This window comes from Anolis sagrei, chromosome 6 (assembly GCF_037176765.1).
Source record: "Anolis sagrei isolate rAnoSag1 chromosome 6, rAnoSag1.mat, whole genome shotgun sequence".
Taxonomy (NCBI): domain Eukaryota; kingdom Metazoa; phylum Chordata; class Lepidosauria; order Squamata; family Dactyloidae; genus Anolis; species Anolis sagrei.
In genome coordinates, this window is record NC_090026.1 from 91,060,730 (window position 1) to 91,087,006 (window position 26,277).

General features: G+C 43.7%; 2 protein-coding genes across 2 annotated transcripts in view; both read left to right on the forward strand.

The window, feature by feature from the left end:
- The first annotated feature begins 871 nt into the window (after nt 1–871).
- Nucleotides 872–26,277, forward strand: part of HOXA3 (homeobox A3) — a 125,215-nt gene continuing 99,809 nt past the window's right edge. The window contains exon 1 of the mRNA XM_060782035.2: nt 872–890. The gene's annotated coding sequence lies outside the window, so the exon portion shown is untranslated. The remainder of the gene's footprint in view (nt 891–26,277) is intronic.
- HOXA11 (homeobox A11) lies at nt 12,535–17,960 on the forward strand. The gene is made up of 2 exons (XM_060782044.2): nt 12,535–13,622; nt 15,687–17,960. The coding sequence occupies exons 1-2, from the start codon at nt 12,878–12,880 to the stop codon at nt 15,917–15,919; spliced, it is 978 nt and encodes a 325-aa protein (XP_060638027.1). The 5' UTR covers nt 12,535–12,877; the 3' UTR covers nt 15,920–17,960.

Here is a 26,277-nt window from a genome sequence, read left to right on the forward strand (position 1 = left end):
TTCTCCTCTCTGTTTGACCAAATCCGAATCACACCCTCCAAGCTTTGGGGAAAGCAGCGTTGGTGAAATAGAGCAAATATGGCTGCATGGGGAGGTGGGGGGAAAAAAACCCCAGTGGCCTTTGCTGCTCTTCCCTCCGATTTCCGATGAAAGATCCTCAAGGAGAGCATCTTTCCCTCCGCCCACCCCTTCCCTGTCTTCCTCCCTCCCTCTTTCTCTCTCTCCCTCCCTCCTCCTCCTGCAGCGTGAAAGAAAGAGCCCTCTCCTACGTAGTAAAGGTCAAGTCCTACAACGCACAACCCACGGTCATTACTGCACTGTGACCCATGGTGAATCGGGGAGGGAGCGTCAGGGTGTCCCGTAATCCAAAACATTTGGACTTTCCCTCCAGTGAGACGGGTGTGTGGAGCGGGCAGGAGGGGGCAGAGCCAAGCCAGGGGATGATATGAGACACTGCTCGGATCTCTCTTATTTTCCCCCTCCCTCCCTGACTTTCCGGTGATTTTATTTTAATTTTTTGCCTGACGATCTCTCCTTCGGAACTTTAATCAGAAAGATCTGGGAGGAAGATGTCCTGTTTGGGATTGGGGGGGGGGGAGGAGGGGGGTCTTGGATGGGGGCGGCTCTTCTTGGCTCAAGTTCGTCCCCAGGAAAAAAAAAAGACTTTTCCTTCTCCTTCTCCACCTGATAGGCTGCGCTGCTTGGTCGTCGGGTGATTCCCCAGCCCTCAGGGTCGGAGATGAGCCCACCTCGATCCAGCTTGATTCATGGAGGGGTGTCTCTTCCCCCTCCCCTCCAAATAATCCCAGATGATTTGGAGCTTTGTCGTCCAGGAAAGGAAGCCCGTTGTTGCCCTTTGGTGTTTTGGTACGAAGAGCTTGGAGCTTGGGGTAAGAATATACGCATAACCTTCGCGCCTGTGAACATATTCTGTCAATATTGAGACAAATATGCCTATAATTATAATGTGTGGTGTCCTTGAAGGATGGGAACGTTTTCAGGGCCACGATAAGATGCCTCTCTCTCTCTCCTACCAGTGGTATCTTTGAAATTGTGGTTGTATCTTCTGTTGTCTCTCCTCCCACCCCAATGCTTGTCACAAACCCCCTCCAAATATATACCTGCGTGTGTATTATACTATTTATCGAAAATATCCAGGGATATTAATAGTACACTGCTGAGAGACCAGATAGTAGGGTTTCTTTTCCTCCCGTTAGATCCTTCCTTTCGTTCTGTCATAGCGAATGCATGCCTTCTTCTTCGAGGCCCGTGTGAGAGTATCTTTGAAATATGAAAAAGGGAGGAGGGGATAATCTCACGGAGAGGTGAATTGGTGCCATAATTCGAGGTGTGTTTCTAGAATTCTGTTGGGCCACGGGATTGATTTCCTATGCACACACACACACATCACCAATCCATTTTCCCGTCAAACTGGAAGGCGAGAGACGTGAGGCGTTTTCGAAATGTGTGAACTAATTCACGAAGGCAACCTTTTAGTGCCGTTATTTATTGTATTTAGTGCGGAGCTGGAAATAACCACGCCAGTTCTCTGATCCCACCCAACCTCCCTCTATTTTCTTTATTTTGATTATTAGAAATGTTTCAGCATGTGAGAAGAATGATTAAATGCCAAATCCTTGTCTCCCCCCCCCCCCCCCGCCTTGAGTCGAGAGGAGCAGATCTCGGTTGCTGTCAAATCACATTGGGTTTCTTTTTCCTGCATAATAGATTTAAAAGGTGATATCCTTTGTATTGGACCTCTATCTGGAGGTAAGCAGGAGGACAAAGAAGGAGGGAATCACTTTGATTCTATTGTTTAGTTTCAAATAAAGCAGACCCATTGACTCAGGACGCTTCCACACAGCCCTATACCCCAGAATATCAAGGCAGAAAATCCCACAATATCTGCTTTGAACTGGTTTATCTGAGACCACACTACCTTGATATTCTGGGATATAGTGCTGTGTGTAAGGGCCCTGAGTCCACACTGCCATATATTTCAGTTCAAAGCAGATAATGTGGGATTTTATTCATATGTGTGGAAGGACCCTTAGCTGAATAGTAAACTTCCATAAGTGAATCCTATTGATTCATTAAAAGACATCTAAGAATCCAGTAGTTTCTTTAGGACTAGATGAAATCTCCCAAGAGGTGCCACAGAGTTCCTTTGTATCTTTTAATGTTTAAGGACTTTGAATGCAGCCCATTGATTCCATGTGTCTGTCTCTAGCTGGGACTAACAATAAGATTATGCCTATTGTTTCTGATATCAGTACAGCACCCTCCTCCCTTGTTTTTAATCCTCCATTTGTTTATTCCCCGGCCGTTCTTGACATATAATGCATGAACAGATGCATCAGAATGGAAATATAAATAGTCCGGTTTGTATTACTCCAATTATTTATGAAATAGTGGATTCCATAAATAATCTGGAATTACTGGTGGCTATCAGATGTGTTGGTCTTCTGTTTGCAATCTCAGGGTTAGCGTTATTGTGTACCTTCAAGTGTTTTCGACTCAATAGGGTTTTTTTTTCCTAGGGCTGAGAGTGTGTGACTCGCCCAAGGTCACCCAATAGTTTCCCATCACCTTTGGACCCTAATCTCAGGAGTCTAGCTCCAACCCAAGCATCCTAATACTCAGGACTAATGCGACTTGTTCTTTGGATTCTATCACTTCATTGGAATCAATTACACAGCCCAACCCAACAAAAAAAATATTAGTGTCTTGACTGAATCTTGTTCTTGGGGCTATTTGGGGTACTAATTCAACAACTGTATTGCATCAGCTCTAGTTTCTTAGATATGGTTATTAAGGTTTTCTGTGGATAAGCAGATGGCAACTGGTAGGTGGCATATGTTATGTCTCTCAAAAACTAGTGCTAATAGCGAAAACTAGTGCCAGGGCTAAAATTTGAGGCACCAAAATGCGTGTTGGCCAGCATTATGAGTGTGTACAGGGGTCTTATTATTCAGCCACCCAGCCTTTTTTATGCCACTCCCTTTATTCTAAGGAGGGCATACTGTATCTCTCTCCATTCCTCTTTATTGTTGCGACCTTGAGATAAATAATGCGAGAAGCATAGACAGAGCCAGTGAGGGATGAGGCAAATTTCCCCCAATGCTTTCCCGTCCTCAGTCCACAGCCCCCCACATTGGACCCCATGGTTACTTACAGAAAAAGCCTTTTGTCATGTCCTTGCCCCTACTCTAATCCGCAATGCAGAAGCTGCTCTTCAATAGACATAATTCTGTCTGGAGCAAGCAATGAGGCTATTACTCCATTGCGGCCCAACAGTAGCTCATTTTCTTTAAGCCCTGGGAATAAGCCCTATGGAACTCAGTTGGACTTACCGAGGAGACACATAGAAGCCAATGTTATTAATATCAGGGGGGTAATCTTAGAGTTGAAACTTTAATTCAAGGAGACCCAATTAAAATCCTTGTGCCAATTGAAGGGGAGTTGCGAGTTTCCATTTTGATCTAGTAGGGTTTGAAGGCCTTGGACTCTGGAGAATGGGGTTCAAAAGCTTTATTGGCCAAGAAAATCTACTGGGTGACTTTGGGCAAGTCACCATCTCTCGGAGAAAGACAAGGACATACCCCTTCTGAACAAATCTTTCCAAGGAAACCCTGTGATAGGGTTACCTTAGTGTCTCTGTTGGTCAGAAAAGACTTGAAAGCACACAACAAATGGCATTGTTAAGACAATTTTCTTCCGTTTCATTACCCTGGGACCTTTGAAATTGTGATGATCATATTCTGAAGGTGCTAAGTTGCAATATATGTGGAAGAATGAGAACTTTTGTGGAGTCACTTTTAGATTTCGGAAAATATATTATGTGAAAAGCATTTCTGTGCCCGTTTTTCCTACATGTGATCCCAATTGTTATTTCATGTTGGTTATCATATTGTACTTTGGTGTGAATTTAAGCGAATGTTCCCTGAAATCCCTTAGAAATACAACAGGAGAATCATTTTTGTAAATTAAGCAGGGCTAGAGGTGATGAATGGAAGGGGGAAAATATGGCCTCCCACCATGAATGGAAGCAAACCGAGACACAGTAGTTGCACTAACGGGTTTAATTTTCATCCATTTCGTTGATTAACAAACTTAAGGTCAAGTTCAAGACATCACCTACGACAATGCGTGTAAATAAGTCGAATCTGGAATGTTGTCCCGAGGCTGTGTGCATTGTTTAGATACCAGACATGGGTTTTGGGAGACCAAACAGAGACCTCTCGGTGTTCAGAACAACCTCCAGGCCACAGGGCTGGTTTTCTCATCAGAATATGAGACATTTACCTTGTCTGTGAATTGTATGTCGTTGTTAATGTTCAAAGGCGTTGAATTTTTGCCTTATATGTACTCTGAGTCCCTCAGGGAAGATAAAGCGGAATATAAAGTGTATTATTATTATTATTATTATTATTATTATTATTTCATAGAAAATTATTTCTTTCTCAACCCCCCTGACCCCCCCCCCTCGGGGGTTGAGAAGGGCGGGGTAGAAGTATACAAAATAATAATAATAATAATAATAATAATAATACAAGAGTAGTTTCGGAGTCTCCCTTTTATTTTTGATGTGGGTAATTGGAGTAACATTTCCGTATTCTGCATTGTTTGACATTACGAGAATGGTTGTAATTATTACGGGATGCAGCAATGAATATGACTGTGGTTCTGTGACTATGAATAAGATTGGTTTTGTCCACCAATGAAACATGCCGGATCTTTTCTCTCCTTCTGAGGTTTTTGTCCCAAACCAAACTAGGTGACCTAAACCAAAGGTAGGCAGAAGATAATTGGGATCTAATACCTGGTTTGTGGGGTTATTTGAAATGGATCAGCAAATATTTCTGACTCCGAACTATTTACAAATGCGACCATTCACCTCAAAACGACAGAGAGATTGTCTGTATAGGCGTTGAGCTTGGTTCTGTTTTGCTCCCGAAAATAATGTCTTAGATTCGGAATAATTTTAATTCCAAGGCTACATTTATTGTATTAAGGTCCGCTTGATAGATTGAAATATCCAGGTTGAAATCTGTCTGCATTGCAGCGCCTTCTCCAAACACTCTCCTGATTTACATATTAAAATTTCAACACTTGTTTTTGGTTCAAAGACATGTCCAGTGTGTTATCCATATTTTCTGTGTATTGTAGAATTGGTGTGTAAATTGTACAGGAGTACACTACGATAGAAATATATGGCACCTTCCTTTCTTAAGATACTATACAAACTATTGCACACACACCCCAAACAAGGAGCTTACTTTTGTTTTATGTGCACACAAATTCGAAAATGCATTACTACTCGCCCATGCTAATAGAAAATCTGTTGAAGAGTGTAGGGATGATACAAATGAAAAGCTGCGAAAGAAGGTGAGCTTCCAATGGGGTTTACTTCCAAATGAAAACTGTTAAATCTGGGAGAAGAAGTCAATAAGTGGAATATCTATTTTAGAACCCCCCAGTCCAAAATTCTTAAGGTTATTTCAACCATAGTCACTGAAGCTAAAAGTAGTTATTTCCATTTTTGTTAGAACGGGGAGTATACTTTTTATTTCTTCTGAAATGTGGATGGGAAAAATTAGAGATGTTAAATTAAAACAATTTCTAGGTTGCTGTGAGTTTTCCGGGCTGTATGGCCATGTTCCAGAAGCATTTTCTCCTGACTGTTTCACACACATCTATGGCAGGTATCCTCAGAACTGTTGGAAACTAGGCAAGTGAGGTTTATATATCTGTGGAATATCCAGGGTGGGAGAAAGAACAACTCTTGTCTGTTTGAGGCCAGTGTAAATGTTGCAATATATATACTTACATATGTAGTATAATTTCATCTGTATATGTTTATATTTTCATTTCAGTATGAATATTGGAATATGTGTAAATGTTGCAATACATATACTTATATATGTAATATAATTTCATCTGTATATGTTTGTATTTTCATTTCAGTATTAATATTGAACTATTGTATAGAGAGTGAGCATTTTATTCCATAGCATGTATTTAGAACATGTCTATTTTAGGGCAATACAAAGGAAATCTTTTTAAAAATATGCATTGCAATGGGTTGCTTTAAGTTTTTCGGGCTGTATGGCCATGTTCCAGAAACATTCTCTCCTGACGTTTCGCCTGCATCTATGGTTGTGACCTCTGAGGATGTCTGCCATAGATGCAGGTGAAACGTCAGGAGAGAATGCTTCTGGAACATGGCCATACAGCCTGAAAAACTCACAACAACCCAGTGATTCCGGCCATGAAAGCCTTCAGCAATACTGCATTGCAATAGAGAACACTTTTAAGCAATTCTCCAGTTTGTTTCCTCCTCAAAACAGAAAGGTGTGGAATCCTATTGATTTCAGCTAGACCATTCGAAAATATTATTTCTATTGGAAATGAGTGAGCACTTTAAATTCTGAATTTTGGGTGCTTTTTGTTTTATCGCCTATGTATGTGCATGAGAGCCTCATATATACATGTATATGCACACAAAGTCGCAAAATACAACAGAAGAATCTAAATGCAGTGCCAAAAAAGCAGAATAAAACTACTACAATGGGGAAATGGTTGCATGTTGACAAAGAATACATTTGAAAATATGAACTATGTTCGAGGAATAACATGGTTATTGTTGCTCTTGTTATTCTGAGACAAAGTTATGCTCACTCTCAACCTTAGAAGTAAAAGCAGTATTTTCACCTTCGGGTGGTGAGGGTAAGACTAAAAACCAGTTTTTAAATGTTGTAGTGGGCCTAATGGCAAACCAATTTGCATACAGGCAGTGGCGTGATGTCGTTCTCGCAAAATATTGCCAAACACGTCTGTACTAAAAACCAAAGATCCCCCGAAGGACAATATAATTTTGACTGTGAAGCGTCGGAGAAATGGCAATAAACGCTGAGGCAGGAAAACGGAGGGGCGTTTAGTTATTTCCACCCAAAGAGAAAGCGTGGAATTATTTCCTTTGTGTTCTTTGCAGTGGTGGCAGAGGCAATATGTGCTTCCTCGCAATATAAAACCCTGCTAATATCATCTATCTGGGCTTCTGTGTGCCCTCCCTTTAGATTCACGGGACCCTTATACTGCCATTGTGAGTCTTTGGACCACTTTCCTCTTGGCTACATGCAATCCCCGTCTAGTCCTTTTCTTTCCAAGTTTAAATGACTGGGTCTATAATCCCATCCTTTAGGGAGTATTGAAGGGCGAAAACGGCAGCAATGGGGCCGATCCTTTCTTCTTCCCCTTCCCTTTCCCCCTCCCCATCCCTCCATCCAGTCGCCAGGAATGCATAAATGGGGCGTTTTAGTTAAGGGAGCCAAACAACAAGCCAAGGATATTGTGGAGCTTTCAGACACAAGCCACCTTAGCAGCAGGGTCGCAGTCATGGCGGGCCCATTTGGAGGAACGCAGGCCAGGCGTACATTAGCTGCCTTTCACTTAACTGCAAATAAAGCAGCCAAGTGCGCCTTAGGTGCCTCCTAATTCCTAGACTAGCGGCACCCTGAAGTCTCCTCAATAAGGCTTTAATGAGATGGAAGCGTTTGGCAGGAGGCGCTTCACAGCACAGTCGCTTTTACACGCAAACACAGACACAAAGCAACACTGCAGCGCTGGAGCAACTTCTGGAAAAACAAGCTCTCCAAGCATCACCATCGTTTAACAAACATTGCAGCCAACCCACTACGTATAATAACCCTGGCCAATACACATGTTGGTGCCTCAAATGTTAGACCTGTCTCTGGGTGTATTTGACCTGCTGGTTCCAAAAATGGCACCAGTCTCCCCCTGTGGAGTCTAGTTTTTGAGATAAAGAATATATCTCATGTACCAGTTGACTTCTGATAACCATAGCTAAGAAACTAGAGCTGATGTGGTCTGTCCAATGCAATTTTCTAATTTTTTTTTCATGTCAGGAGTGACTTGGGAGAACTTCAAGTCGCTTCTGCTGTGAGAGAATTGGCCTTCAGACGTTGCCCAGAGGACACTCGGATATTTTACCACCCTGTGGGAGGCTTCTCTCATGTCCCATTTTCTGAATCAGAATTCCAAATAAGCCTACATCAGCGACTTGACATAACTGAAAGTTGCTTCTGGAGTAAGAAAATTGGCCGTCTGCAAGGACGTTGCCCAGGAGAAGGCTGGATGATTTACCATCCTGTGGGAGGCTTTTCTCGAGTCCAATTTTCTGAGTCAGAGCTCCAAATGAGTGGAGAAATGAGCAGCTTGAGATACCTGCAAGTCGCTTCTGGTGTGAGAGAATTGGCTGTCTGCAAGGAAGTTGACCAGGGGGTACCAAGATGTTTTATCACCCTGTAGGAGGCTTCTCTCATGTCCCAGTTCCTGAATCAGAGTCCCAAATAAGCCGAGGAACAGGCCTAAACACCAAGACACCAAGATATGTGTGTGTTATGCGGTGTGATCCAAGCCAGACAGGAGAAGGTTGCAGAACCTGAAGCAACTGGACCGACCTTCTTAATGATAGTAGAACCGTCTTGACCTCCACGTCTTCCTCCTCCACCACCCTCACCCGCATCTTAATTTCCTTCTGCCTGGAGGGATCAACCAGATATGACTTTTTCCTCAGCTGCTCCAAAGGAGTGTAAGATCCCCATCTATCCTATTTATACACACACACACACACACACACGTACCCCTGATGTTCTCAGACCTGCCCTGCTTTACCCCAAAGCACAAGGATGCCGTTCTGGGCCACCACGGGTGAGGGATCCGGCCAGGCTGGTGCCTCTCTTGAAAGTCTTGGTCAGCTCGCTCTCCACCGTGTCTGTCTCTCGGAGACAAGCTGAAGTTGACTGCCAAAAGTGCCATAAACCTCCCCTCCCGCCCCCTACCCCGGTCGGTCTAGAAGTGTTTTTGGTGCTCCTAGACACCGCCAGGTTTAATGAGGGATGGAGAAGTCTCTCTCCGTCTCCCCCTCCACCCTTTTCCCTCATGCAAGTGCAAGAAAGTTGTTTGCTAGGCCAGAAGAGGCGGAGCGAGGCTGGGGAATGGTGGCGCCTTTGTTATCACGGGGAGATTGGGGGGGGGGGGTCTTGTGGGGGGGGGGAGGGAGAGATATCCTTGAGAAATGTCTCCCTAATGTGGTGGGGTGAGGAGAAGGAAGGGAAAGGGACCCCACACATTCTCTTCGTAGGAAGAGCCAGGCGGAGGAGAGGCAGGGGCAGCCAAGTGGGGGAAATGATGCTCAGGTATAATCTTGTTTTATACGGGACAGAGGGGAAATAAAACGCAAACGGCGTCCGTTAGCGCCAATTTGGCAACGGGCCACTGTGGCATATTTCTGCACCCTCCCACCAACACCACCGACCCTTACACTGGGGCTGAATTGGAAGGCGGGGGTCTGGAAAAGAGGGAAAAAGAAATAAAACCATTTTATAGTCCCACACAGACCCGGGCAATCTGTAAGTAGTCGTTTGATGACATGCTTATCTCTTATTTTCATCGACTCTCTTGGCAAATACGACAGGGAAAGAGAATAATTAATAATTTCAAGTTCAGCTCACAAACGTTGAAGGCCCATAAAAGTTCTTCCAGCGATCCAAAATAAAGAGTTCATTAAAGGGATGTGTCCAAAGCGTTTGATTTGTGATTGGTAACCCTTGTAAAAGAAAAGAAAAATAGGAGAAAAAAAAGAAAAAAGAAAGGCCGGGTAGAGGGAACGTTACAAAAAAGGCGTATAAACATTAATGCTAATAAATTAGTTTACTCCACTACACAGTAATTACGAGATAATACTGATATTTACAACAGGGTCTAGTTAAATCGAACGCAGAGAAAATACATAATGAGCACATTTCTCCCCCTCCTCCAGGAGCCAACATGATTAGATTTGTTATTGAGTCAGTCACGGTGAGTTCAGCAATAAATAAACAAATCGATCCTGACATTTAAATCCCGAGGATCTCCAGAATAAAATATACAGTAGGACTTTGAGCCCCTGGAATGTAAAAGCAGATTTCCATTTCGAGAAAGAAAGCAAAGCAACAACAATGCCATTTGTGAAAGGCCTCCCTCCCCGCCCCGCCCTCGGAGAAGGCCAAGTTTTCTCTCTGTTCAAAGTGGCCACCTCCACGCCAAGCCTTGGGTTGAAATCTGTGAGATTTTCAGTAAGGCTTTCAGAGAAAGTTGCCTTTTCTTTCCCTTAACTTTCCCTTTTCTGCTTTCGAAGGTCCCCTTATAAATACACTCACCCAAAAGCATGTATTTGGGGCTCCTTCCACACAGCTGAATAAAATCCCACACTATCTGCTTTGAATTGGAATATATGGTAGTGTGAACTCAGATGACCCAAGGCCCTTCCACACAGCCACATAACCCAGAATATCAAGGCAGGACATCCCACAATAGCTGCTTTGATCTGGGTTATTTGAGTCCACACTACCATATATTCCAGACCAAAGCAGATAATGTGGGATTTTATTCAGCTGGGTGGAAGGGCCCCCTGTTCAATGCAGATATTGTGGGATTTTCTGCCTTGATATTCTGGATTACATGGCTGTGTGGAAGAGTCCTGGATCCTTTTAGGTAAAGGGACAAAACGTTTGATTCTACGATTTGCTCTTGGCAGTTTTTTTTTTTAGTTTTGTCTTGGTTTTTTTAATTTTGTCATGAAGTGTAAAATTGTTGGGTTGTTGTAGGTTTTTCGGGCTATATGGCCATGTTCTAGAAGCATTCTCTCCTGACGTTTCGCCTGCATCTACGGCAAGCATCCTCAGAGGTTGTGAGGTCTGCATAATTGTTGCTATTATTACTGATCATACTGCTGCTGCTGCTGCTATTTGTACAGCGCTGCCTAGGCAGGCTTCCTCTGAGGGCCCTTCCACACAGCCATATATCCCAGAATGTCAAGGCAGAAAAGCTCACAATATCTGCTTTGAACTTGGTTATCACACTGCCATACATTCCACACTGCCATACATTCCAATTCAAAGCAGATAATTTTCTGCCTTGATATTCTGGGATATATGGAAGTGTGGAAGGGCCCTGATATAAGTATCGTCTGTATTATTATTTATTTATTTTTCTGGGTCTCACTCTCATGTGAATGCATTGCATTTGAAAACGTTATCATTTCCTAATGCGGGGCTTCTTACCCCTTTTCCATTCACTGAGAAATTTATACCAAGTACATAGGTATATAAATCAGGCATAGACTCAAACATTTACTGATATATATATATTTTTAAAAAACAGCATTTGCAAAGCTTACTAAACAGGCGGATTTTCCTTTTAGTAGAGTACAACTGAAGCATTTTCTGCAGAGTCTACTGTACTGCTAATAGATGTATGTAAATGAGTGACATTAGGAAATCTTTTGTTGTTGCCAAATGTTTAGTGAACCCCCAACATTGAGCCAAGGGGATCCCATTTGGGGTTCAGACCCACAGTTTAAGAAGCAGTGTCCTAAAGTAGGTCTTCCTGCAGGTTGTCTGGTAAGGGTTGGTCATTTTGTGAAGATTTATATGTTTCTGCCTGCATTCGCTACCTCTAGTTCAAAGCACTAATGCTTCCCAGGAGTTCTTTGCAAGCAATGGCACTTACTTCCGAGTAGCACCTTTCGGAATTGCTTGAGAGGGGCTTCGGACCCATCCAACCTGGCAAGGGTTGCTTTGCTGTTCCAGTAGCGTTTGCTCGGTTACTCTATCCCTTCCTAACCCTGATGTCTTGCAATCCCAACTATGTTCTGGCATTGGAAAGAATAATAAATTAAAGCAACTGGAGAGGCTGTGGGAAGGGCGTTGAGAGGGATGGTGGCGCAAAGAGGGGAAAAAACTGTAATATCGTAAAATGCCTGGAAGCGAGGCTGGGCAAGAGCCCTGGGGCTACCTGAGGCGATTGTGTAGATTGAGAGGAAGGAAAGAAAGGCACTGACCGCCTTCGGAAGTGAACCTGAAGGCGAGCGTGTCCTCCATCCAGCCGGAGAAGCCAGGCAGACTTGACCCTGGCGGCTTCTTCCCGACCTCCTCTCCAGCCCAAAGCCTGCAGGCTCTTCCGGAAGAGCCCTTCCCCAAGACCTCCATGGGCTGCTGGAGGAGCAGCTCTGCCTGGGAGCCAGGTCTGGGCAGAAATGAGAGAAAACGGCAGGCTATATTCTCCGCCAAGCGGGAAAAGAGGGAGAGAGAGAAAGAAAGCGAGCAAGAGAGCAGGGAGGAACCCATAGGCTGGCTCCCCCGCTTCCATTCCTGGGCTGATGGGCTGGAGATATAGCTTCAGAGGCAGAGAGAAGAAAGGGGTGTGTGGAGAGAGATGCGGAAAGAAGAGGACAGAAGACAGAGGCAAGGAGGGAGAGCGCCCACTCACTCACTCACTCGTCTTCTTCTCTTCCTCTTTTCCTCCCCCTTTTCCTCCCCCACCCCCTTTTCTCCACGAGGCACGACTTCCATGTTAGATGCCGTGGGGTTGTAGCCAAAGGACCAAAGTGTCGATCTGTTGCTTCCCTTGAGAGGGGTTTTACAAAGGAGGGGAAGGAGAAAGGAGTGGGGTTGGGGTGGGGAGAGAGGGAGGAAAGGGGGAAAAAAAGAGGGCCCATACTCTCGGCTTGTCAATTTCAACATTTGGTCACGTGACCCCCGCTGCCTGCCTGCCTCCCCTGTTCTAAGGACGGGGATAGATTTCCACGTCAGCTTTACGTCTCCCAATTTCTTCCTCCGCGGATCGGCTTCAAAGAGGGCAGCCTGCGAAGGCGAGGAGGGAGGGAGAGAGGGAGAGAGAGGGAGCTTGAGAGAGAGAGAGAGAGGAGCATCCTCCTCCTCCTCACCATGTGAAGCGGGGCTCATGAGGCGGCCAGCTCCAGGTAGCCCCCCAAGCCCTCCTCCTCTTCCTCCTCCTCCTCGGCAGTCTCAGCATGGATTTTGACGAGCGCGTCCCGTGCTCCTCCAATATGTACCTTCCCAGTTGCACCTACTACGTGTCGGGCCCCGATTTCTCCGGCCTGCCCTCCTTCCTGCCCCAGACCCCATCCTCACGCCCGGTCACCTACTCCTACTCCTCCAACCTGCCCCCGGTCCAGCCGGTGCGCGAGGTCACCTTCCGCGAGTATGCCATTGACCCCACTGCCAGCAAGTGGCACCCACGGAGCAACCTCGCCCACTGCTACTCGGCGGAGGAGATCATGCATAGGGATTGCCTGCCGGCTGCTAACTCCTCCTCGGCAGCGGCGGAGATGTTCGGGAAGAATGCAGCGGCAGCCTACCACCACCACCATCATCCCGCCACCTCGAGCAACACCTCCTCCAATTTCTACAGCGCGGTGGGCAGGAACGGGGTCCTCCCGCAGGCTTTCGACCAGTTCTTCGAGACGGCGTATGGCACGGCGGAGAACCCTTCGGACTTTGCAGCGGGAGGAGGAGGCGGCAGTAGCAACAATGAAAAGAGCGCCGAGAAAGTCCCCTCAAGTTCGGAAGTGGCTTGCGCCCGAGAAGCCCGAGAAGGAGGACCCAACAACGCCAACGCCGCCTCCTCCTCGTCCTCAATGGGGACCCCGGAGGACAAGGAGCGGCGCCAGAGAGCGGAGAGCAAAGGCGGCAGCAGCAACAGCAGCAGCCCGGCCTCGTCTTCCGGCAACAATGAGGAGAAATCCAGCAGCTCCAGTACGTATTATAACTAACGCAAGGCAGCGCCCTCTCTCTCTCCCTCTCTCCCCGGGTTTGTGTTGTGCTTTTTTTTTAAAGGAAACTTGGAAATCTTTGCGCACCACCGCTGTTAAATTTTTATATGCTGTTTTATAAGCATATAAGGTTTATGAAGGGCCCTTTAGGTTTCCCCCAACAAAAAGAGGCGAGAGATCACGTGGCGAGGGCTGAAATTGGCCGTGAAAGGCCCACCGGCCAATGGAGGGCCTTTTAAAACACAAAAACACCAAAAAAGCCCCCCCCCTTAAAAATCATAAAAGGAGGAGAATAAAGGAAAGGGGGGAAGGGGGGATGTCTATGGCGAAAGCCTCGAAAATATAATAATGCGGGTTTGGAGCCTGTAAATGTGCCCAAAAGGGGATAACAGAGCTCTTTGATATCCATGTAATCCCGTGCCTTTTTAATTTTTTTCTGTATTTTTATAAAAGCCATGTGTTGCCCCAGAAGTCTAGTTAAAGGCTTGGATTCAAAGCCATCCCAGGATTTTTTAAAAGAGTGTTCAACAGATAAAGTAGCCGCCTGCACTGTTAGCAATATGTGAAAAGCAACAAATTAACCTAAAGCTGGTCTTCTTTTTTTTTGTCTCAAGGAAGCCATTTTCCTAAAACACTGGGATCATTACATGTTGTCTTTTCCCCCAACAGTTTGTTACTTAAGGGATCTGTCACAGGTTTATATATATATATATATAGAGAGAGAGAGAGAGAGAGAGAGAGAACTCATATATATATATATATATATATATATATATATATATGCCTTTGATTTAGAGAGCTCTTTTTAAATAATTTATTTTAAAAATCCCATTTTCTCCCTCTAGAAAAAGGCTATGAAAACAAATCTGATTGTGAAGTGTAAAAGTAAAGACTGGTTATTAATTAATAATACTGTTTTTTAAAGGATGCCAATAGTGCATGTTTTACACTCCTGCAAAATGTAAATGGGGGATAAAATAAAACACTCCCTTGGGGGGGAAAAAAACCCTAGTTCTGCTTTTAACTGGGACAGAAAGGAAGTGGTTTGGGGATATGTAAAGAAAGGGGATGATACTTGTTAACATAAAATGGCAAATTCCATAAATGATCCTGATCTAATGGTTATCATAGGCGCTGGTCCTCCTGTTTGCAAAGAGAGCGAAATGCCCTCCAAAAGCAAAACCAAGTTTAAGATTAACCACAGGTTCAATGTACAGGAAAGCGCTTTCCCTAAAATAATGCCCTTTGTGGTGGGAGGGGGAATGTGGGTCACAAAGCCATTGGGATTGCCATGGCTTTTGTGGAGGGTGGGCTGCAAAACTCGGTTGAAAAGGACCCATGCTAGGCTCCAAGTTGATTGTAGCAGGGCCTCTCCAACCTTCCTGCACACACCCCTTCCCTAGGAGGAGGCTTCTTTGCAGTCTAGACATGGTCCATTTTGCTCCATTCATGAGGGCTTCCAAGGGCTACAAAATTCATTTGGTGGCTGAAAAGGCCCTCTATACCCCTAAGATTGCACTGGAAAGTCCCATCTTAAACCCACTTGCGAGGGATTGAGCCCCATTGACTCCGTGATATCTCTTTCTGAGTGAACTTGCACATGAAATTGCCTCTGTTGCCTTATTGTTTGAAGTGATGCTTCAGCATGAGGCACAGGTCTGGCAAATCACAACCAAAGCTTATATTCAGTTTGCACAGTTGCTTCCTAGGAGAGAACCTCACCATTGTGTACCTATGACTAAAGCAAGTATTTCTTTAAAGAAAAAATAAAGAAAAAACCCCCACATCAGTAGCTTTTTGATTAAATATTAACCTCAGCCCTCTTCCAACCATATCTGATTCCAGACTGAATTACTTCTACTCTTCTTTTATTTTTGCTATTATTATTATTATTATTATTATTATTATTTTACTGACACAAAACCATAGTATGCCAGAGCAAACGAGATCTATATGCTGGATTTCATCGAACACTTCTCAAGTGTCTAGGACTGTGTGACATTATTATTATTATTATTATTATTATTATTATTATTTCCTTCCACAGGTGGACAACGCACCCGTAAAAAGAGATGCCCTTACACCAAATATCAGATTAGGGAATTAGAGAGGGAATTCTTCTTCAGCGTCTATATAAACAAAGAGAAACGCCTCCAGCTTTCCCGAATGCTCAACTTGACCGACCGTCAAGTCAAAATATGGTTCCAAAACCGAAGAATGAAAGAGAAAAAAATTAACAGGGACCGATTGCAATATTACTCAGCTAATCCACTACTCTAAGAGAGAAAGAAAGAGAGAAAGAAAACAACACAAACCTAAACTTGCATTGAGTTTTTTCCCCCCAAGATGAGATTAAATTCTGATCTCGCCCTTGACAAGGTCAAGCCACAGGGTTACCTAAAATAAGGAGGTGTGTAAAGCCACGGAGGAGGAGGACACTGGAAAACTGAAATTTCATTCCCACCCGGTCCTCCCGAAAAACTAAACCAACTGAGTGATTTCTTCCCCTACTTCCCCTACTTTCTTCTCCTTTGGAACATTTCCTCCTCTTAAAAACCTTGACACACATTATCTGGAATCGGTTAATGCCTTGGAGCCACATTTTTCCAAATAAGCCATTTGAATCTTTTGTTGCAACCCGTTCTAACAGCGGTTTATCACATGGAGGAATGGTGATTCCACACCACTACATTACCTTTGTGGTTTAAATTTTGTATTTTTTTTTACTGTGGATCACTGGTTGGAAGGCTACTCATGGCAACCTACAGACCTGAGGACTACTACTAAGGATACCATCAGACATTCCGCCATCTTTCTTTCCGCACCCCAACTGGTGGCCTATCATCCTTTCCAGATGGCATATCTTCTTCCACAAAAGGGTTTACCTATCCTAACCATTCCATTTTGTAAACTTAAAAACACTTTATAGGGGAAGGGGGGTTACTTCTTTCTTTGCAAGGCCAATCATAAATGTGAGTAAAGCCGTAGTATGGTGTCTCACCACGTTGTGTTAGGGCGTGAGAGATCTGACTCTTTCCTTTTGAAAGGATTTTCAGGTATTAATTTGCCATATATGGTAAAGGAACAATCACGGAAGAAACAACAATTACCCTGGACATTGCACAGATTTATCAACCCCACTTGCCCAGTTTCCAACAGACCTCACAACCTCTGAGGATGCCTGCTATAGATGTGGGCGAAATGTCAGGAGAGATTGCTTCTGGAATATGGCCATACAGGCCGGAAAACTCACAGCAACTCAATTATCCATGTGAACTAGGTTTGGTTTTGTAGTGAGTGATCTTGGTAGAAAAAGAGCGGAGACAAATCATGATGCTCAAACCTAAAGGCTTAACATGCAGATATGTATATTATACACATACACACACAACAGAGCCTTTGCAAACGTGGGGGAGAGGAAAGGAAGGAAGAAAGACTAATTTAATAGTTTCAGTTTTTTTCTAAACCAGCAAAGGAAAGGTTCTGGCTTCTGTCTCACCAACTTTCTTCAGGAAATACCTGTGGAGAAGGACAGTTTTTGGCAAATACCACACAACACTTAATTGGACCTTCGGATGTGTGCAATGCACTGAGATCAGGTCATTAAAATCACTAGCATTTCCTTAGAAGGCCAACCAGGAGGCCAACAATGTAAATAGGCTGCGTTTGTGTTTTTCCTATCTTGTTGTCCACTCTGAGTGTCGTCAATCCTACTTAGCCGCCCAGGCGGCAGAATCAAAGAATGGAGAGTTCCTTGGAGTTATTTTAAATATATATATAAAGAAGTATATTTCCCTGCAGGAACCAAAGTGAATGAGAGGGGGAGAGAAAAAGTAAAAAAAAACGAATAAAAAAAGAACTATTTAAAATTCTATGATCAGTTTACAAAGGAGATGTGTTTTATTGCAAAGGTCACTTGCTGTTGAGGATATCTGAATGTATATTTCATACAATAATAGTGTTTTACAAGACTTGTACATTTTTAAATGATTTTTTTGTTGTTATACTTTTTAAAAGAAACAATTTTTTTCATGGGAGGTGTCAGGATTTTTTTTCATTGTTGTTGTTGTTTTTTAAAGAAAATAATAATAATGTGCAGGGCATGAATGTTGTTTTTTTAAAATCACCAGCTTGTGAAATGGACACAAATTTCTTTACACAGTTCACTCCAAAAATTTGCAATACCTTTGTATTCCATCACTGTTTGAAATATGTACCGTCATATATGTATATATGGCTTTCTTTTTAATATGCGGGTGTCTTTTGTTGCATGTGTACAGTGGAATGGCACACACCGAAAATAAACATGTGGGAAATTTAATTTACTTTTTACATCATCCTTCTGTTATAGTCATGGGTATTATCTGATCTGGGCTGGGTATCTGATCTGGGCTGGGGATTTGAATCCTGACTTCTGAATGTGATGCTTTAGTGGAAATCCCATGTGCCTATTGTTCCTCTTCAGGTCTTGATAAGCCAGTGCAACATGTCTGGAATGTATGAATGCGTAGGCGGGGGTTTGGTTAGAAGGAGGAGACCAGGTTTGTCTAAACTGAGAAGAAAAATCAAAGTGAAGGGAGGTTATAGACTTTATGCTTTTATCCACAGGCACAAAATGCATTAGGGAAGCTCACATGTTGTCTGGATCTCAGGTGCCATTGTTTCCTTCCAACTCCATATGCCTGAACCCATACAGCTCCAAACCTAAAGAGGGTTTTTGTGGCAGAATTTCATCGTCAACACAGCAATTGTGGCCAAGCTGAAGCATATTGGTTGAGACATGTTTGGGCCTATGAGTAACTCTTAGGGAAAGAGCTTTCTACCAAGACCATGGGAACCTGGCAGGACTGAGTAGTGAGATATTGGCCTTCATCTTTGGAAAGCTGAAGGTGGCAGATGGTTACTTTTTGAAAGAAAGAGAATGATCCCAAGGCCTTTGCAAGCAAGAGGCATTAGGCTGAGTTTCCTTATCTTTGTTTTGTAACCCCTTTGCATTTTTTTTTAATTAGAAAAGAAAGTAGGCACCATTTTTGCCCTATTGTTTATTGGCTTTGAACTTCCGTATTGCTTTGGACATCACCCATAACCTTGAGGTGAAGGGCTAACTGGCTCTGGCCTCTTGCTGGCCACCCCCACCTACCCAGACAGTGTCTGGCCAAAGGAAATGGAGGGAGATGGAGGGGGGAAAGAGAGAGATTGAGAGGGAGAAAGAAAGAGAGAGAGAAGAGCTGGCTGGCTTGTTTGTTTATTTTGCTGGCATGCTACAAAGGAATGCGAGGCTCTTAAAAGGGAGAGATAGAAAGATAGATGGAGAGGGGCAGACAGAGAAAAGACGGGTGGCCATAAACGTTCAGCTGGCCACTTCCTCTGCTAGTTAAAAATTAACTGGTTATTCAGGGCTAGCCTGAGTCATGGGGTTTCTCTACTTTGTGGAGGGGCTGCTGCTGGTGATTTGCTGGCCTGCGTTTTTTTTTTTTTAAAGGGAAGTACATCCCGTGTGTTGCTGGGACAATGGAGTCATAAAAGTCCCCACGACTTGGTGCATTTGCATACAGGAGGGAAAGCTGAGCTATAAACGAGGCGGAAGGTTTCAGCCTTGGTTTTAGCTGAGGAGGGTGCCAAATAGCCCGGGTTAGGAGCCTTCCTCTCCTCTGCCTTGGAAAGCAGGACTGGAGAAAGCTTGGCTGCCTTGCTAAGGCACCCGGTGGCCACGAGATGGCGCCCTTCAGATCAATGTCAAAGCCGCAGTGGGAGAAAAGGGGGAGAATTAAGGGGGGGGGGGCGACGAGTGAAATCTTGGCCTTTGTTCCTTTCACGTTGTATGAGCTGCACATTATATTATTTCATTTTCCACAGTCAGTTTTGCAAAAAGGTAAGGTGAAACCCTGCGGCTCCCTTCTTGCAGTGGAAGTTACCCAGAAACTTGGCTAGTTTGGGTTGAGACCTCGACAATGGGTGAGTATTCCCTTTTGGGGGTGAAAAAGGAAAACTGCGTTACCCAAGTCCACCTAGGCCAGGCATGGGGAAACTTCAGCCCTCCAGGTGTTTTGGACTTCAACTCCCACAATTCCTAACAGCCGGTAGGCTGTTAGGAATTATGGGAGTTGAAGTCCAAAACACCTGGAGGGCTGAAGTTTCCCCATGTCTGACTTAGAGTGACTTGGATGGATTCTTGGTCCCGGCTTTTTGATTGTTTACTTCCATTCCTCTCCTTTGCATGAATCATTTAGTCTGGGAGCAATCCTCTTTGAGGAGTCCAGGGGTTCAATCGCGTGCCATTGCATGAATTGTTGAAAGGCTTTTCTGTTAACGGGAAAAGAAGAAAAAAAACTTTTCATTAAGAAGTTTGGCAAAGAGTCTAACTAGGTGATGGTTAAACAATCTCGAGCCAGGCCGGAGGCTCTCTGTGTGACAGTATGCGTGTGTGTTAAGAACACTCATCCATCTCTGAGAATATTATGAACCTTGACGTTTATGTGGAGACAGCTTGGTGTCTTCTATCAACTAGATCTATCTTGGCAGAGGCTGGGGATGGCAGGGATTCTTGATGGCCTTATTGAATGTGAGGCTACTCTTTTTCTCTTTGGCATGGCTCAGGGGCCTACGAAGGTTGATTCACAGTGTTTGTTAAATGCCTTTTTTCCCCTGGAGAGGTCAATTCTTCCCTCTCTAAAGAGGAGGTAGAAATCGATAGGACTGAATATGGTACGAAAGGCTGTTTTACTTAATACCTCTCCTCAGTTTCATGTTGAACCAGGTCTTGGGTGGAGGCTGCATTTAGAACATCTGTATTGATCTAGGCCTATCGACCGGGAGGGAGTCATTTTGAGAGTGAAATCTAGTTTGAAAAGCTGTAGCTTAGTAATGTATTCCTGATCCTAACCACACTGGGATGGCCCAAGTCTCCTGCCCTGAGACACTGACTTGTCTACACAGTGTCAAACCGGCAGAGAAGAAAGCGGTTAGGGCATGAATCCATGTGAAGTCACCTTTCAAGGCCACGGCAATGCAAGTATGTGGATCTCGGGAGCGCCATACAAAGTTAGGCCTGCTGATGCACATTACGACTTCTATTTCTGATTATCGTCCCGATTTTGCTTAATATCCTTGTTTGAAGCCCTTGTTGTATATTTGCAGCTTGAAACATCTATTTCACAGTATCATAACTTCATGGTTGTGGAGATGTGATCTGAGGCTGGATCTACACTGCCCTATGTCCCAGGATCTGTTCCCAGATTATCTGCTTTGAACTGGATTAAATGAGCCTACAATGCCAACTCATCTGGGATCAGATCCTGGGATATAGACCAGTGTAGAAGCATAACCTTGGAAGCTCAGGCCAAAGCCTCCTTGAACTCTACAAGGATCTGAGATTTTATGTTTCACTTTGGTTGAAGTGAGGCGTGTTCAAATGTCCGTGGATCGTGTCCGCTTCCCAGTCCCGGCACCAGCTTCGATTTGTTTATTTTTGAGCTTTCTTTCCCGTCGTGAACCTGATCTGGGGTATCAAATGCAAAGGGCGAAGCACCTAGGCGAGTCGAGAAGGAGCATTCCTGATTTCTTAAGGCAGGCGACGGGCTGGCCTTGTGATATCGCCCCTCTGTGTAAACAGAGGAGGAGAACAGATCCTGGTAGTGTTTCCTCGGGCCCTGCCTTTGAAGCGCCTGGCCGTGGAATTAACTCGCTTCGCTCGGCCCAAAGCGTGCCTTCACTTAAAAGCCTCTGGGTTTGTAATTCCTCTTTCTTCCTCTTCTTTCTTTCTTGAGAGCGATCTATTGATAAGTGAGTTTTGAAGTCCAGTGTCGAAGTTTTCCTCGGTTAAAAATGGGTCTGGAGTGCAGTCGGCGGGGCGATTAAACACTCCACCGGAATTTTTCATGGTCAAAACGACCCGATTCATATCTCCCTGGAAAGGAAATGGATGGCAGGTCAATTTTCCAGGGATTCTGTAACCCATCTCCTAATCACCTGACCCATTCTCTCCTTCCCTGAGTCGGTTAGAATAGGACCTCCTTCTCCTGGGGAGAGATACTGGTTCTACAAAATGTGAAATAACATGTCCCCTGAACCAAAGAGTTCTCTAAATATATGAAAAGATAGGTTTCATACATCTCCCCCCTCTCTCTATATATAGATGTATGAGTTCTCTAAATATATATGTTTAAAGGAGCTCTCTAAATCAAAGGCCTATCTTTATGTGTGCGTGTTCGTTCTCTCTCATATGTGTGCGTGTATATATAAAGGAGCTATTTAAACCAAAGGCCTATCTTTATACAGTATATGTGTGTATTCTCGCTCTCTCTATAATATATATAGGGGCTCTCTAAACCAAAGGCCTATCTTTATGTGTATGTTCGAGCTCTCTCTCTCTAGTATGTATGTATGTGTGTGTGTGTGTGTGTGTGTGTATATATATATAGGCGCTCTCTAAACCAAAGGCCTATCTTTATGTGTGTGTCTGTTCTCTCTCTCTCTCATATATATATATATATATATATATATATATATATATATCTGGAGCTGTCTAAACCAAGGGCCTATATTTTCATTCATATATATATGTGTGTGTGTGTGTTTTTTCTCTCTCTCTCTCTCTCATATATATATATATATATATATATATATATATAAAGGAGCTATTTAAACTAAAGGCCTATATTGATATATGTGTGCATGTGTTCTCTCTCTCTTTTATATATATATAAAGATAGGCCTTTGCTCCTTATATATATATATATTTAAAGGAGCTATTTAAACCAAAGGCCTATCTTTATATGTGTGTGTATCCTCCCGCTCTTTCTCTATAATATATATAGGCCTATCTTTGTGCTTTGTGTGTCTGTGTCTGTTCTCTCTCTCTCTCTCTCTAAACCAAGGGCCTATATTTTCATACATATAGACATATCTTAAATTAGTTATCACCTACAGCACTTGAACCAACCAACCAAAGTCTGTCCCTGCTCCAAAATATACATCCAGCACACTATTTGGTTGTTTCTTGCTTTCATTTTATTCTAAACCAACAAAAGGCTTGATGGGTGTTGAACTGCCTTCTAATTCTAAACTGAGGTTTCCTGCAGTCCTGGTTCAGCATGGGTGTTTCTAATATATAAATTGCTTATGTCTTACCATATTTTCTTTGTCTAAATGTTCTCGAGAGTTGTGAAGTTGTGTTAGGAGGGAGAAAATATTGTTTTAAAGTTAATAGCGGATTGGGTTGAGATTTTGTGATCTTTACAGCGCTGAAATCCATAGGGCTTAATTTAATCCTTCCTTGAGGCCTATTGATTTTACACAACCATGCCTAATTCGTGATATAACCCAATGTTGAATATGCTCTTTTGCTTAAAACATCATACACATTTCTGTACTGTATATAATGTCCAGGTCTCTTCCTGCCTTTCTTCCAACACAGTTACTATTTTATTTTACCCAGAGATGGAATCACTAGTGAGATCCAACCGAGTTTGTAAATACATATATCTTTCTTTCATAAACAAATGTTGCCTCCACACCTGAAATAAAGGAGAGCATCTTATAAATCTCATATAAATAATTTTAAAAAACAATAACTAGGCCTTTCAACTTTTCTTCCAACCTTGTATTACCTATCAAAGTATCTTTCAAGGCATAAACCTACATGTGTTGAATTAATATATACATATCAATGCAGCCTACATTTTTTATTTCCCAGTGTGGAAGCAAATGGATTTATTCCCACTGCAGAAAGAGTCAGATAAATGTAGAAATGTAAATGCTGGTTTCTAATACTCCGATTTTTGCAAGCGTGTTAGGCAATGCTGTTGAATTGAACCACATTTCTTTCTCTGCAACATATGCACATAATTGCAGCCCTGAATATTTGGATTATATGTCTTCATTGACTATTACACTTGTGGAAAGCTTTTACTCAAATTTGGTTTGCTCTCTTTTGCAAAATGCATTGACTTAATGAGATGCCCTTGACTTTACCCCCCAGTAAATGTGCCCCTTTGTAGCCAATACCTCTGCGACCCCTTGAAAGCCAGACTTTCTTTCAGTCTGAAGCGTTTCAACCTTAGGCTGCGATCCTATCCTCGTTTCCCCACACATAAACCCCGTCTCCAGCCACTGGAAGGAAATCAGTCGCCAGATACTCCTAGGATGGGTTCAGCCAGACCAGAATTCAAGCTGCCAGGGGAACTGGGTTTCAGATGTAAAGGCAATTCGAATTTTAATGGGAGCAAATATCCCAAACCCGATGCTCCCTCTCTCTCTTGGCAAGAAAGAATCTGGAAGGGGAGATAAAAATGACTTTGGTAGCCATTTGTCACCTCTCTTGGCAAAGAGAGGCTTTCTCAGAAAATGCTTCATGGAAAGCCGCTTCTTTGGGAATTTAATAATTTATCTAGCGGGGAAACGGGCTTGGCACGGCACGCAGTCACATTCTTGTCAACTGACCTCTTGAACATTAAATAAGGCTGCATTAAATTAATGTGGTTGAAGATGTTCAAACCGAGGTCTACGGTGGTAGCATCTTTACACTCAGCCTGCTTTTGGAGTCCCATCACAGCTTTTATATATTTTTTCCTTCCTGCCTCCACTTCACCTCCCCTCCAAACAATTCCTCCACCTCTCTTTCTCTCTCTCTCTGTTTCCCCTCAATTTGCCCATGTCAGACATATAAAGGCTGGTTTAATTAGCATACAAAGTAACATCCCCTTGATTAACAATGCGATACCTTTGGGTTCTTCCTGGAAATAGGGAATAAATCATGCTTCTTCAGCTGGAGGAGAAAGAAAGAAAGAAAGAATCCATCCTTCTATCTAGATGCAGGCTGCTGAGGTCTTGTGATTTGGGTTGTTGTGAGTTTTCCGGGCTGTATGACCATGTTCCAGAAGCATTCTCTCCTGAAGTTTCGCCTGCATCTATGGCAGGCATCCTCAGAGATTGTGAAGTCTGAGACCTCTCAACCTCTGAGGAGGCCTGCCATAGATGCAGGCGAAACATCAGGAGAGAATGCTTCCGGAACATGGCCATACAGCTCGGAAAACTCACAACAACCCAGTGATTCCAAGCTTTCTACAATACTCTTATGGTTTATTTATCCCCGTCCAGTTTTTATTTATAATTTTAACTTTTTTAAAAAGTCCAGGTTCATAAAACAGCGCAAACGACTCTATTAATGTAGTTATGATATTTGTCTTGGACCAATAAAGGGATTTTTTTTAAATCAACATTTTCCACTAAGGCAACTTACTGGGAAGTTTTAAACTCTAGGCCCAGTTAAGGGGGAAAGATTTCCATCGGGTCCAAATCTTTGGCACAGTTGTGGTTTGGGCTGGTCCTTTGCCCTTATTGAGCATACACCCCCCTCCCCCCCCCCCCTTCTTCCCTCTCCAAGCAGGGCTTGTTGTGTTGGCAGGGGCCGAATGAAAGAGCAGTGATTTCTCATCCTGTGCCCCTGCATTAATAGTCTTAAGCAACGCTATAAAGCCCTGGTTAATGTCCGAGACACATTGTTAAGTGTTTAAAATGTGGCCGCTGCACACAATGCACGCCAAAGTAGTTTAGTTGCTCCAGAATTGACCATTATCTTTTATAGTTAAGAATCAAGTGCACATTATTAGTTTTACTTCAGTGGCTTTGACGAGGCGAGTTGAAGTTGGCTGGGCTTGGCCTCGTTAGCGATTCAAGCAAGAGCCTCGGAGCTCCTCCTAAACCGATCCCAAGCCAACTCCAGGCTTCTCCCTCTCCCTCTCCTCCTTCTTCATCTTCTTACCATTGACCTCACCAGGCTTTGGATCAGACCCGGAGTGCCTTGACCATCAAAGCCAGGCGCGTTGCCTCTATAAACGCAACAATAAAAGGGAGCCTCATTCAGGGAGGAATGGCCGCTCTCTGCTTGCCTTGCGCATTGGCTCCAAGGCACCGAGGGGGCTCATAAAAACCACCCCCCCCCCCCACAGCAGAGGTATTTATTTTGAGTCGCAAACGACTCCGAGGAAAGAAGGGTTTTAAACCTGTTTTTTGAGCCCAGCTCCCTGGATCCACCTCTTTCTCTCCTCAAGTTTTCTCCTGAACCTTAAGACTCTTGGGTCGGAGCAAAGGTCCAACTGAGCAATTTTCCTGCATCTCAGCACAATGTGGTTAGAAAGTGGACAAGTAGGGGTCGACTCTATATGCTTATGTGGCTTTTATGGTTGGTCACATTAATTTCTAAGATTTTTTAAAGGGCAAGAAAGAATCAGGGCCCTTTCACACAGCCACATAACCCAGAATATCAAGGCACAATATCTGCTTTGAATTGGGTTATCCAAGTCCACACTGCCATATATTCCAGTTCAAAGCAGATAATGTGGGGTTTTATTCAGCTGTGTGGAAAGGGCCTCTGAGGTGGTTTTGCTAGTTCTTTCCTCTGCAATACAGCCTTTGTTCTTAACTGACAGCCTCCGTTTCAAGTAGTAACCACAACTGGCCATTCTTAGCGTCCAAAATCACACAACATCTGACGCCTTTAGGATATTTAAGCATTGAGTGACGGTCCACAATATCAATTCATGTTTGTGTGCATGTTAATATGGGGAATATAGGGCCATAGCAAGGGATGGCAGACCTCTGTGCATGTGCATTCGTGTATATATATTTCTAGGTTATCT

Coding starts and splice junctions, on each gene's coding strand:
- HOXA11 (XM_060782044.2), top strand. CDS start 12,878: ATGGATTTTGACGAGCGCGTCCCGTGCTCCTCCAATATGTACCTTCCC. Junction 13,623..15,686: donor GGAGAAATCCAGCAGCTCCA/GTACGTATTATA, acceptor TTCCTTCCACAG/GTGGACAACGCACCCGTAAA.